The 14,419-nt window shown below is 33.8% G+C and overlaps 1 protein-coding gene across 2 annotated transcripts in view; it reads left to right on the forward strand.

Moving 5' to 3' along the window:
* Positions 1-7,895, forward strand: part of Kbtbd3 (kelch repeat and BTB domain containing 3) — a 28,874-nt gene extending 20,979 nt beyond the window's left edge. For both annotated transcript variants that reach the window (XM_003472533.5, XM_013155607.2), the window contains exon 3: positions 25-7,895. In XM_003472533.5, coding sequence (XP_003472581.1) covers positions 25-1,627 — 1,603 coding nt within the window. In that variant the 3' untranslated portion in view covers positions 1,628-7,895. The remainder of the gene's footprint in view (positions 1-24) is intronic.
* The last annotated feature ends 6,524 nt before the right edge of the window (positions 7,896-14,419 follow it).

Genomic DNA, 14,419 nt, shown 5'->3' on the forward strand with positions numbered 1-14,419 from the left:
CTTTTGTGTTCTTTACTTTTTCAGGGCTATGTTTGAAGTAAACATGAAAGAAAGAGATGATGGAAGTGTTACCATTACTAATTTGTCCTCCAAAGCAGTAAAAGCTTTTCTTGATTATGCCTATACTGGAAAAACAAAAATAACAGATGATAATGTGGAAATGTTCTTCCAGTTGTCATCATTTCTTCAAGTTTCCTTCCTATCCAAAGCTTGCAGTGACTTTTTAATAAAAAGCATTAATCTTGTCAATTGTTTACATTTATTATCTATTTCAGATAGCTATGGCTGTACTCGATTGTTTGATCATGCATTGTACTTTGTACAGCATCACTTTTCTTTATTATTTAAATCGAGTGATTTCTTAGAGATAAGTTTTGGAGTATTACAAAAGTGTCTGGAGTCAGATAAATTAAATGTTCCTGAAGAAGAAACAGTACTGAAGGTTGTCCTTAGTTGGACTAAACATAACTTAGAGTCAAGGCAAAAGTATTTGCCGCATCTGCTTACAAAAGTAAGATTACATCAGATATCTGAAGATACACTTCAAGACTGTCTGCTGAATGAAGAGTGTTTACTGAAAAGCACAAATTGTTTTGACATAATTGTGGATGCAATTAAGTGTGTACAAGGTTCTAGTGGACTTTTTCCAGATGCTCGACCATCCACAACTGAAAAATACATATTCATTCATAAAACTGAGGAAAATGGAGAAAATCAGTATACGTTTTGCTATAACATTAAAACAGATTCATGGAAAATACTACCACAATCACACCTGATTGATTTGCCAGGGTCTAGTCTGTCTTCTTATGGAGAAAAAATATTCCTGACAGGTGGTTGCAAAGGAAAGTGTTGTAGAAAGGTTCGACTTCATATTGCTGAGACTTATCATGATGCCACTGATCAAACTTGGTGCTATTGTCCAGTCAAAAATGATTTCTTTTTGGTATCAACTATGAAAACACCAAGAACCATGCATACATCAGTTATGGCTCTCAATAAGTTATTTGTTATAGGTGGAAAGACTAGAGGATCTCAGGACATTAAAAGTCTCTTAGATGTTGAATCTTATGACCCTCTTTCCAAAGAGTGGGTATCTGTTAGCCCTTTACCTAGGGGCATATATTATCCAGAAGCAAGTGCATGCCAAAGTGTAATTTATGTTCTTGGATCAGAAGTAGAGATTACAGATGCCTTTAACCCGTCGCTTGATTGCTTCTTTAAATATAATGCTATAACTGATCAGTGGTCTGAACTAGTTGCAGAGTTTGGGCAATTTTTTCATGCTACACTAATTAAAGCTGTCCCAGTAAACTGTACACTGTATATATGTGACCTTTCCACCTATAAAGTATATAGTTTTTGTCCAGATACTTGTGTTTGGAAGGGTGAAGGATCTTTTGAATGTGCAGGCTTTAATGCAGGTGCAATTGGAATTGAAGATAAGATTTATATCTTAGGTGGTGATTATGCACCTGATGAAATCACTGATGAAGTGCAGGTCTACCACAGTAGCAGATCAGAATGGGAAGAAGTTTCTCCAATGCCCAGAGCCTTAACTGAATTTTACTGCCAGGTTATTCAGTTCAATAAATATAGGGACCCATGGTTTTCTAATCATTTCTAATAGTATATGCTTGGAGATTCTAAAACTGTTCCAGTTCCTATAACCTGCAATAAATGTGTTTACTATAATCATTGATAAAAAGGTCTTTATATATTAGTAAAATAAAATATTCCTGCTGTTATAGAATTATTACCTATGTATGCTATATGAATAACAATTCCAAGAAGCTTAGGTATAAACCTAAAATTATCCTGAATATAATTAATCTTGGAAAATCCAGAATACTTAGTTTTCAATATGTTAAGTCCTTTATGAAAAACTAAAAAAAAAAAGAATGTTCACAGATTTAAACTATAATATACAGGGAAATCGCTGAGGCACTAAAAATTATACATGCTATAATATGTGACATGAAAGATAGAAGGGATTGATCTCATTTTTATACTAAAGTTGCAAGAATTATTGAATTCCCAACCTTACTGATCATTGGTCAACTTCTTTTAAATGCTGTACTATTATGTTATATTATTTTGGTCAGTAGTTTTTCAAAAATGAAGTATATTGCTCCACTTTTCTAAATGCACTAAACAAAGTAGCTTTTTCTATGTTTCAGCTCTTTATTAAGAGTATATTGTACAATGTTATGCCATCAGTAATTACTTAAATCTTTAAAAATTACTTATTTTGTTAGTTTTTAGTGTCACATGCTTTCAGTGTTCTGAGTGCCATATCTCCTTATATTTTGGTTCAGTTTTAGTAAATTGGCATTGCCCATGAACTTTGTAGCTTTAAATTACACCTTGCTGAGTTTATCTTAGCATATAGCCCATTGGATGATATTTTTGGATTTGAAGTTGGAATCTTAAAATATTTTTTCCCATATCAACGTGGGTTCCAATGAAATTGAGGATATAGACATTGTGATATCCACATGAGTGGTCATCATTGTTCCATTTCTTAAACTTGACCAAAATCTGAGGTACAGTAGAAATTTCCAGATTTAATTTATACCATGTCACTTTTCTTTCATAATATATACCAGCTATAAAGCATCGTGTGACTTCACTACTTCAGTAAGTTATCATAGTGAATTATAAATTTAAAGTATGATTAGTCTTTTGGTATTGGTAGTATTGTTCATAGTCTGCATCTACTAAGACATTTAGTCTTCACCTCTCATGATGAAGGATATGAACATCCTTGTTTTCACCTAGATCTGCCTCACAAAAGGGTATGTTGCTTTAAACAGTTAAAACAGTTTAAGAAGATGTAGGCATTTTAGGTTTTAAGATCCCTAATTTAGATCTCAGGTAATGTGTAGATTGTATTTTCTGGAACCAAATGATGTTGTTTACTGTACTCTGTAGTAAATGTTACTCTAGTAAATGTAAAATGGAAATACACTTAAATGAAGGTCCTTTTATTTTACCATATAAATTTTTGCAAACACAAGTTTAAATATATTTTTCAAAATTGAAAAGATACTAATTTTTTGCAGTTCCAAAATCAGGGACTATCTCTAATTAGATGACAGCTCTTTAAAGAATATAGAATTGGTGGCCTTCTCATGTAAGCACATGTTTAATGGACTGCTCTTTTCTCTGTGTATGTTTAAGAAAACAAATCATGTGGAGGTGTCTCTTTGTGTAAATGTGCCTTTCAGAACAAATTAAGAAAGATTTTTAACAGTGAGTTACCTTTATGTGGACTTACTGAACTGTTAATTAAGCATATATAAATAGGGTACGTTTAAAATAAATAGGTTAATCACTGACTAGCAGTTGTTCATTTCTTCCAGAAAGAAGAAACTAAAGCAAAATTGAATCCCTTACCGATACTGTTTCATTATCATATCATCTTGATTTCCACCAAGCATATCTTTGACCATTCATTTATGGTAATGTTTCTAAAAATATCCTTGCCAAGAACTAGGTGGCTCCCTCTGCATTTGATTTAATACCTTTTCTAATACTGTAAGTCCTCATTTATGAACAAGTTCCACTCCAGGAGAATATTCTTAAGTTGAATTCATTCATAAGTCCAACAGGAGTCTTACCTTTGATACAAATGTGAAATGTGTATTCTGTGCTTCCTAGTAGTTTCCTCCATATTACCGCTGCTTTTCCTCTTGTGTCCAGACATCCTGGGCTCTGATTGAGCATTCCGATGGAACACAGTTTTACTATATAGTAAGCATACAGTAGCACAACTATGACAGTGGCCGCCAGACACTTAACTACTTGTGAGATTCATTCATATCTGTGAATATTCATAATACAAGGTCTGTTAGTGTCTGTGAAAGTTTGCAAGTTACATGTTCATGTTCATAAGTCAGGGATTTACTGTTCAGATTTTCTACTGTAGTTGTTACAGTTGCTTTGAGTTACTTTTTAATTATTTTTATCTTAATCATTGCCATCGCTTTATATAGAATCCTTGTGTTGCTCTGTCTGTCCTCAGGAGGAAAATACTGTGATCCCTCTTCTCTTTTTTTTTTTAATTTTTTCTCTTGTCACAGTAGAAATCGGTACTAGGCTTGGTTCCACTAACTGAATTCTCTAATTTTATATTTCTTTGTAGAATTTTTATTGGAAAATAGTTCTATCTTCAGAATCCTCTAGAAACCAGACCACACAGGGTCAGTCCCTAGACTGGTTCCACACTGTAGCGTTTTCCATCATGGTGGCTTTGCTAAGTGAGAGCGATGTCAGCCTGGCCTTACTCCTCATTCTTCATTTCTACCATACAAATCTCAGCGATTCCTCATCTATTCTCATTCCTCCAGGAGGAGCTATTTTTTCTGTCTCTTAAGTTTAGGTAAAAGAAAATAGCATCCTTTTATGACTTCTTCCCTTTGACTTTTTTTAAAGTCTGTTTCCTTTTAGTTACATTCTCTAGCCCTTTAGTTACAGTGTAGGAAATAAGACAATTGTGCTCATTATCCAGATGGCTGTTGGTCATATATAAGTTTTCTGTTTACTATTTCTAGCTCCATTGTTGTCTTGCTGTACTACACTTGGATTATGCTTTCAAAAACGTTTGAATACTGTAATATCTTTTAACATTAAGGTAGATATATAGGATTATGAAATATAAACTTAACATATGAGATCAAAGTTAATAGCAATTCCTAGAGCAATCTTTAAACTTGGGTTAAAATGTGGTATACCTTTTGTTCATTTTATAGCCTTTGGGACTATGTAGTGTGACAGTTATTTGTATAATCAAAATTAACTAAATTCTCTTAGTATTTAATTTTGGTATAGGGAAAGAAAAAGGTCTTTAGTACAACAGTATGCATCACATGTTACCTGTGGCGGCTAGGTTACTTAAGAGCAGACTTATACTGCAATATGATTCCATTTTCCAGATACTAAGAAAAGCCATTGAATGTGTGTTCAGTGTTCTTAGTTTAAGGTATACCACTTGAAAATAAGCTTCTAGCACAGAGGGAATGCATCTATTTATTTTTTTATATTTGGAAGTAATAAATTTCATAGTATGATTAAATACGTATTTGAAAACATGCTACTCAAAGATCATTCTCAGTTTAATTGGAATGTAGTATTTTAGGAAATGTTCTCCATATTTAGAATTGAAGTGTAAGATTCCAAAATCTCTTCCAAGGGACAATGTGAGAACAATCAAAAACCATGGGCTAGAATTTATAGAACAGTATGCTGTTCAGTATGAGAAAGAATTTTGTTTCACTGTATAAAATCTTACTTTAGAATGACATGTGACAGATTATTAGCTGAGTAATTTCCTACACAGCAGTGCGTGACCAAAGATTGTTAAACAGGATTTACACATTTTGATCTTGTTTTCTTACATGTGACTAATTACTTCTTCCAACTTATTTAGCACTTCAGGCAGTCTAATTTCAGTGGTTCTCCATATTCAAGATTTTTCAATAAGACTCAAGTTTTAAAAGTGTATCATTTGAGGAATATTTTCATTGAAAGGAATTCTCTTCTTTTTCTTTTCTTTCTTTAATTGCTCAGGAAACATTTATAAATGGTGCTGACACTTACAGTAAGTTGCTAACTGGAGTTTTTCCTTGTATTTACCATAGGTGCATTTTTTATAGTGAATAAAGTCCAGTATATAAAATTTTCTCTGAATTATTATTCTTATTTCCCTAAAAATGTATATAACCAGAGATACTGGTTTGAGTTAAATATTATTTAATTTGAAAGACTTTTTACCTTAAAAATTTAAATGTGTATAAATATATTTGATGACTGATGCTTAATCAAATTTAACATCAAATTACAGAATTTAATCACAAGATGATGCTATTACACATTTATCAAAAGATGACTCTTCTAAATCATAGACATGTTCAAATTTGAAAATAACCTTGGAATCTAATGTAGCTTCCAACCTAATGTAGAAAATCCCTCTAAATTATGAGACATCCTGAACATGCAGTCTGTTGTCAGTTTTTCATTCAGTGTGTTCAGGAGTAGAATTACTGTCTTCATTTTTGAATACTTCTATTCAAAATTCTTCCTAATATTGAAAATAATTCTGCCTCATTGTAATGATTTCCGACTGTTGATCTTAGGTTGCTGTCTCATGCCAGTGATTCAGATGTTTCAAGCAGTACCACGACACTCAGTCCTCCAAAACATCATCTCATTTTTCTTCTTGTTTAGGGGATTAGCCACTTTAACATCTCCTACGATGGCTGGATTTAAGCTTTGTCCGTATGCATTTGGCTCAAGAGAAACTATTCTAGCACTGTCACTTAAGTGGATCAAGCCTGAACAGCATTGCAGAATCTGTTTCATATGTAGACATTGCCTCTGTGTCCACCACCAGTGTACTAATTAATTGAGAATCTCATTCACTCACCGAGTCCTCCAGCTCCTAGAAATCTCACAGGTTTCACTCTTGCTGTTTCTTTCTTCTCTCTGTCCCTCCCTCATCACATAATTGCAAGTACATTTTCTACAAGGTAAATTTTAAATCAAATTTTAATGTCTATCTTTTGTCATTGAATAAAGTTTTCAAAAATTAAAAAAAAACTTCTAAAAAAGACTCCAGAGAATAAACAATAAATAACTAAAGTAATTATACCCTTGGTGATTAAGAACAGGTCAACTTGCTAATTGACCAGACTGTGGTAATAACTGTCTAAATTTTAAAGTTTATCTTTGCTGTTAGTCCAGTTGGAAAGCATAATATTTTCATAATATGAGGTCATAATTAAAGAATTAAATAACTGGATTAGCCAAGCAGATTTTTTTCATTTCATTTAACTTTTACGACATCCCCAACCATAAAGACATAACAGGCTTGAAAAATTATCCTGTTGGTCCCAAAGGTAAGAAGAAAACTCCTCTGTTAATGAGTATTTAATTACATAAACATTTCTTTACATTTCTTTCTTCCTCATTTAACTGTAAGCTTTTAGGAATAGGCTCATAACTTAATCATAATGGCTGTCATATAATGAGGCATTCAATAGGCTGATATTGTATTGAACCAAAGTGGGAAGCAACACATTTATTATGGTTATATTGTTACTGAATGGATTTATCTGTACATTTTGTGACTTGTATACAAAAGTTGTTCATATTTATGTTAGAGTTTTACATTTTAGAATGTTACTACGTTGTACTTTAGTCATGTATATGTGTTCTTTTTATATTTGGTATTTTGATTATGTTCAGTGTATGAGACAATTGATTTAGGTAGTGTATACAACTTTAGGGGTTTTTTTCCTTGTGTATGGAAAAGATAATTAAAAGCATTTTTCAAAAGTGAAATTGCTTTACATAGTTCATTGCCAACTTCTGGAGAGTATATATAGTTGACTGTCTGGTTTTGTGTGTATATAGTTGGTTCTTGAAAATGAGACTATAGATTCAAAGTCACTTATCCACAAAAATTTTTAGTGCTTAAGGATTATTTGTTTTTCATGAATTTTAATTATAATAATTCCGTGTTTCCTTTCAAAGGCAATAATTCACAAAACAATGATTTCAAATTGAATTAGTGTATTTACAACCTTCATCTTTCTAATAAGTGCATAATATCTTCAGTGATATTTTTCCCACTTTTTTGGTGGAGGAGGGAATAATGTCCAAAGCATCTTACCTTATATATACGGGTAGCTTATTTCACTTCTCTATTACTGGAATGTAATCTTCTGCCATTTGCTATAAGAAATAAAATCAGCATTTCTGCAGGTCCGTATTAATCATATTAACATGTATTAAAGCATTTATTCCTATAAATAATTATATTAAAATGTATATAAGAAAAATAATGTCTGTGTTTATTACTGTCTGAAATAAAACAGGTAGAAGAACGTGAATGTCAGAGCTTTCTTTTTTTGTCTCTTTCCAGACATCTTAGGCATCCTATGGGGGCTCTGATGGATTCAGGACCACCAAGAGATGGGGGTAGCAGTTGATCGTTAGAAGAGGTTTCTTTTCCGTAGTTGAGATAGGTCCAGCCGTGTATACTTGAAGACAAGACAACCTTGTCTAAAATGAAGGAGTAACAGCTAGTCTTCAGGTGACTTACAGTATGGGACAAACCTCCAGGCCCTGGCTGAGTTAACAAAAAAAATAGACAAAATGCCCATAAGCTGCAGATGGCTGCAGCAGAAGCTAGCCAGGTGTACAGGGTCAGGAACTGTCCTCTTATCTCCCTGGCTCACAGACATCAAAACGCCGGTCAGCTTCCAACATGTAAACCTTTCTACCTCACATGCCAGATACTCATGGAAGAGAGCCAGCAAAGGGACCAAAGCCCGAAAGCCTTAAGTCGTAACAGGACAGGGCTTTTTAAATTTTTGTATTCGATGGGTTATATTCTAGTACTGTATTTATAGTTGTTCTTCGCTCTGGACAAGACTGTTTTCTATCGTGTTGTTTTAACATTGGGAGCTATTGCTTCCTAAATGACCTTGGCTGCCAAGTCCTTTTTCCAGATGATAGCCCAGCTGAAAACAGAGTTCCTCCTTGGAAACCCAACTCTTAAAACGTAAACTCTGTTCCTCTCTCCCAGGTGTTCATAAAGCCAGTTTCTTTAGCAAAACTGTAAAAATGTCTAAGGCTACTCTTCATTCTTTGATCTAAACTCCAGACTTGTTTTCATTATCTTTACTTTTTCATGTTTCTCTAGTTTTTTGAAATTGTTTGCCTTCAAATATTTCCTTTGTTTATAATCTCCCTAGACAGAATCCTTTAACAGAGTTTACTTAAATTTTAAGGCCATGGTGGGAAATTGACCTGCCACTAGGTTGCTGAGGTTACTTCCCTCAAATCAGAGGCGTCTCTCAGTCAACATTTTAATAGGGGCTCACGAGAGGGCAGCTTTCCTTTTCTGTCACTAGACAGATTGGTTAGCCATCAAAGTCTGATGCACTGGCTTTAAAGTTCTTTCCCTAAATTTGGAACCAGCCTGAATTATCCCCTTTCCTCTTATAGAAGAAAGGAAAGAAGCACTTCAGTGATATTTCAACCTCCACTCTTACAGAAGATAAGGCATAAAAAGCATTTAAAGTAGCATGTTGTCTTCTTTCCAGTCACTGAATTATATAAGATGGGATACAGGATTTTATATATTTACAATATAAGTTACAAAATTTTTAGTCAAAAACTAACAATATAACCACTGTATATATTTGATCTATATGTATATTTTCCAGAGAAAATAACTTAAAAAATAATACTCTTCATTGTTGATCTACAAAGTTTCAAAACACTAAGAATTCTGTAGTTTTTAAAATACCAACAAACATTGAAGATTGAGGCCCTTGTGGCCTCCTCTTACTTGGTCTACATAATGAACATTGATTATTTAAAACTGCTAACTTTATTATTAAATAACTTTTATAAAATCCATTTTCCCAGGGTAACATCACTTTGTGCTTACTAAATTTTGTGGTTTTAAAAACCTTTATAAAACTTAGTAAGCCTAACCTATGATATCTAAATTATAATAATATTCATTAAAATCTTAAACTATTGTGAACTCTCTAAAAATCTAATTTACACATAAATATTAAGCAAATCATCTTAGTGTTTATAGTGTTAATTTCAGCTGCAGTTGGTAAATATTTTTCTATTTCTTCCAGGTTCAGGGCTAAATGTTTAACCTGATTTTGCTCTGGTAATAATTAGAGAATTTTCAAAGGGAAATTAATTACTCTTCCTTAACCCTGACCAAAATGTGTGCTGTAAAATGAATTTAAAATTTTAATCAGGAAAAGCCCTCCCTGTGGGCTTTTCATATTTTAAAATCCAATTAGTTTTAATGTTTTTCCTTTTAGAGATTATCCACCCTTTTATATTATGAAGCATTAATTGGAATTCAAATTCTTTATTGCTCTTTCTCAAAGAACTTCTTAACAAATCAGTATACTTTTGTTTCTTACAAATAGTCTTCATGTCATGTCTATTCCACAATATCTTCCATTTAAATATGGTTCCCATTTCTCTTGTAAGTACAAACTAAAATGTACTCATTGCTAAAAATTTTCAAAGAAAAATATTCAATAGTTTAAAATAATGCATCTATTGTATACAGCATCCTTGATAAGTGAAATTTGGCAGAACTAACCAATGTTGTGTTAGTGAAAAGATAACACGAATGTATAGGTTTAGGCAGTTTTCTGCAAGCTTGCTTTACAAAATAAAATAATCATTTGAAAAATACCTGTTAAAAAAATCTGAGACCTCACTCTTTTTTTTTTTAAAGGATTAAGATAAAAGAGGACATAACAACACAGGTCAGAACAGAACAATTTAAGCAACATAGTGTTTCACCATAAGACAACCCGACATAACAGTAGCTACCACAGTGTCTCCTTGAAATCTTTGAGAATACCTTCATATACTATAGAATCAAACATAACAAGACAGTGTAAAACCATTCAAGAGAATGAAAGTATTATGGGGTATTCAGAACCAACTAACAAAATGAACAATGCTTACTATATTATCTCCTTGTCTATAAAAAATTTTGTTTATACCATCACATATAATAAAATCCAATAATATATAACATGATACTGATGGAGACAGAAGAACAAAAGCTTGGTGGAACTTCAAAACAAGATGATATTAAATCAGCACTAGCTCTTGTGGTGTCTTGTTTTCTTCAAAATAGCTGTTCATACCATCACAGACAATATAATCAAACAACCCAGAATAAAACCATTTCAACTAATGAATGAAATCATATAAGGCTTCAAAGCAATATAATGGGGAGTCAAGATTACCACATACTTTTATGTATTCTTACCACTTCTTACACTAGGGAAACTATTCGGTAATTATACATGTGAGTTTGATTTATTTTGCTTAAGAGTATTGTCTCAAGCTGCATCCATTTATTTATAAATAATGTGCTCATTCTTAATAGCTGAATAGTACTCCACTGTATAAAAATACCACATCTTTTTTATCCATTACTCAGTTGGTGGACACTTAGGTTGTTTCCGAGATCTGGCTATTACAAATTGTGCTGCTGTAAACATAGGTACATATATATCACTGTGGTATGATGTTTTCAGTTCTTCTGGGAATATGCCTAGAAGTGGAATAGTTGCAACAAATGGGACTTCCAATCCCAGCTTTTTGAGAAATCTCCAGACTGACCTCAACAATGGTTGCACCAGTTTACACTCCCAACAACAATGCAGGAGAGTTCTTTATCCTCACAGCCTCTCCAGCATTTATTGTTGGTAGTTTTCTTGATCCTGCAAATTCTTTTTTTTTTTTTAATTTAAGGAGAAAAAGAAAAAAATAGAAAAAGGATACAAGTTATACAGAATTTCAGAAAACAAGCAGTAGGAAATCACTAGTTAATAGATTACATATTGTTATCTTAGAAATAGTTGTTCAAGTTACAAAATTAAATCATATAAAATGGACTTTCAAACAGTGAGACTGGAAACAGTTTTGTTCAATGATCCAACAAAACTTAGTAATATGGTTATCTATCTTATACACTTAAATATATATGCAGTTATATTCTTTGGAGCACTTTCTTTTCCTTTCTTTTGTACAATGACAATTACATATTTTGGGTTTTGTTACTCCCACAGTTCTTATTACTTTTTTTTGGAAGAGAGTAAAACCAAATGTGACATAACAGAACAGTCAGTCAAATCAAAAGGATGGACATAATAGATAACGTAAAAACAAAATACTAGGTGATCAACAATGGTTACCATACTGCCTCTTGCTATCTTAAAAAGAATTGCCTATATTGGCAGTTATAATAAAATTGAACAAAACAGTAAAGAATAAAACCAAAACATTGGAGACATTACAGGACTTTAAAAGAAGATAATAGTCAACCGGAATGGGCATCATAATGAATCTTATTGTCTTCACAGTTGTTGCCTATACTTTCAAACCTGGTACTATCAAGCAAAGCAGAATAGAGGAAAATCAGTCACAGCAAGATGGTGAGGGCTATACAGGGTGCCAAATCAAGTTAATAGGAAATCAAAGTGGGTTACTATAATGTATCCTGCTTTTTTTATTTTTCCCTTAATTAAAAAGATAAAAAAGATTGAGATGAAGGAGGGCATAACAACAAAACAGTGCAGGTCAAAACATAACCATTTAAGCAAAATAGTGTTTCACTACAAGATATCCTGACATAAAAGTAGTTACCATAATGTCTCTTTCCTTGAAATCTTTGAGTATAACTTCATATACTGTAGCACCAAATATATCAAGACAATGTAAAACCATTCAAGAGAATGATAGTATTACAGGGTATTTAGAACCAACTATCAGAAAATGAACAATGGTTTCTGTATAATCTCCTTGTCTATAAAAGTTTTTGCTTATATTATCATATACAATAAAATCCAATAAGATACAACCTGTTAAGACTGATGGAGACAGAAGAATAAAAGCTTGATGGGACTTCAAAGCAAGATGATACTAAATCAGCACTAGCTATTATGATGTCTTGTTTTCTCCAAAATAGCTGTTCCTACTATCCAATCTTCTCTGCCTCATTTCTGTTGAGCTCTTTTTCTGTCGTTTGTTGTCAGTTTGTCTTCTTCATTTCGCTTTCTGCTCCATACCTTGTGGCCTCTCTGCCACTGTTTCTGAAGTCTTGGTATTTTCCTTTTTTTAGAATGTCCTGCAGTATTCTCTGTAGAGTTGAATTGGTGGTTGCAAATTCCCCTAGTTCCTCTTTATCCTGGAAGCACCTTGTTTTTCCATCAATTTCTAGGGACAGTTGTGCAGGATATATCAATCTTGGCTAGAGGTTGTTATCTTTCAAAGCTTGAATTATTTCCCCCCATGCTCTTCATGATTTGATGGTTTGTGCTGAGAAGTCTGCTGTAATTCTGATGGGTGTTCCCTTGTAAGTGATCTGTTTCTTGTCTCTGATGGCCTTTAGTATTCTGTTCCTATATTGGATTTCTGGAATTTTGATTATTATATGCCTGGGTGTAACTCTGTTTGGGTTGTAGGTGGCTGGGGTCCTGTATGCCTCAAACATCTGAGTATCTTTACCTTTTGCTAAATTAGGGAAATTCTCTTGGATTATTTCTGTGAATAGCTTTTGTAGTCCATTTGTTTGTGTCCCTACTTCTTTTTTTATGTTCTTAATTATTAAGTTATAGATCCTCTTATCATGTTCTTCATGTTCTAGCCTTTGTATTATTAAATCTTTTTTTTTGTCTTTTTCATTTTTATTGGTACCAGGGATCAAACTCACGACTGCCTGCTTGCAAGGCAGGCGCTTATGCCACTGAGCTAAATCCCCAGCCCCTAGCCTTTGTATTATTGCTGTTTGCTTTCTTGTTATTTTTAAGAAGTTTTTCATTTCATACTCCCATATTACAAATCTGCCCTCCAATTCAGGTAATCTATCCTTAGTTTCTCTCAAGCTGTTATGCCAGCTTTCGATAGAGCTTTTAGTTTCCTGGTAATCTCTTTGAACCTGCTTCACATATTCTATGTTTTCTGTATTTTCTCCATCAAACAATTCTTGCCTTTTTTTCTGTTCTTCCATTCTACCATCTGTTTTTTCTTGGGTGGTGTTTAGCATTTCTCTAACTATTCTACTTATATCTTGCTTTATTTCATTAAATACTTCATTTTTAAACTCGTCTATGAGGCTCTGGAGATATCGCTTTATGTCTATTGGTGCCGTGTCTGACATTGCGTGTTTTCTGTCTTCCTTTGCATTTCCCTTTCCTGGATCAGTGTTCTCAGGATTGGGGACTGAGGATCCTTTCTTGTTACTTCTTCTTCCCATACTTTTTGTTCTTTCCATACAAGCGAATGTAAGAGGCCCAATTTTTTTCTCTTTGTCAGTTACAGTTTGTTTGAATTGCACTGGCTAGGTGTTCCCGCCCACTGCAGTGTACTAGGGAGACACAGACCTCAGCAGCCTTTTCTGGGTCTGCCCCTCCAGGTCAACCTACCAAAGGCTTCACTGCTAGGGTGCACCTCCAGGTTCTGGGACCTGGTTTGGGCTAGCCTACTGGGTCTTAGCAGCATCATGCAGGCCAGGCACTCCCCACCAATCCCACTTGAGAGGGGAATATGCAGCTAATGTCACTGCAGTGTCCTGTTCTGGCAAGTCTGCCTGGTCCCAGTATGTCCTTTGCTGGAGCCTCCTACTCTATGAAAGGGTCCCCATTCAGCTCACTCGCTGCAAGTCGATGTAGGGCTCCCTGTTAGTCCTCAACTCCGTTCGCAGATTCCCACTCTCACAGCTTTTGTGTGTCTCTCTCCCTGCCCTGCAGATTTGGATGCAGCAGCGGCAGCAGGAAATTCAAATCACAGCTTCCAATGGCACAGGTTCTAGCTTCTCGCACTGAGATTTTATCTGTTCCTGTTATAGCAC

Source organism: Cavia porcellus, unplaced genomic scaffold (assembly GCF_034190915.1).
Source record: "Cavia porcellus strain 051 isolate PalLab524CR breed Dunkin Hartley unplaced genomic scaffold, mCavPor4.1 scaffold_9, whole genome shotgun sequence".
Classification (NCBI taxonomy): Eukaryota; Metazoa; Chordata; class Mammalia; order Rodentia; family Caviidae; genus Cavia; species Cavia porcellus.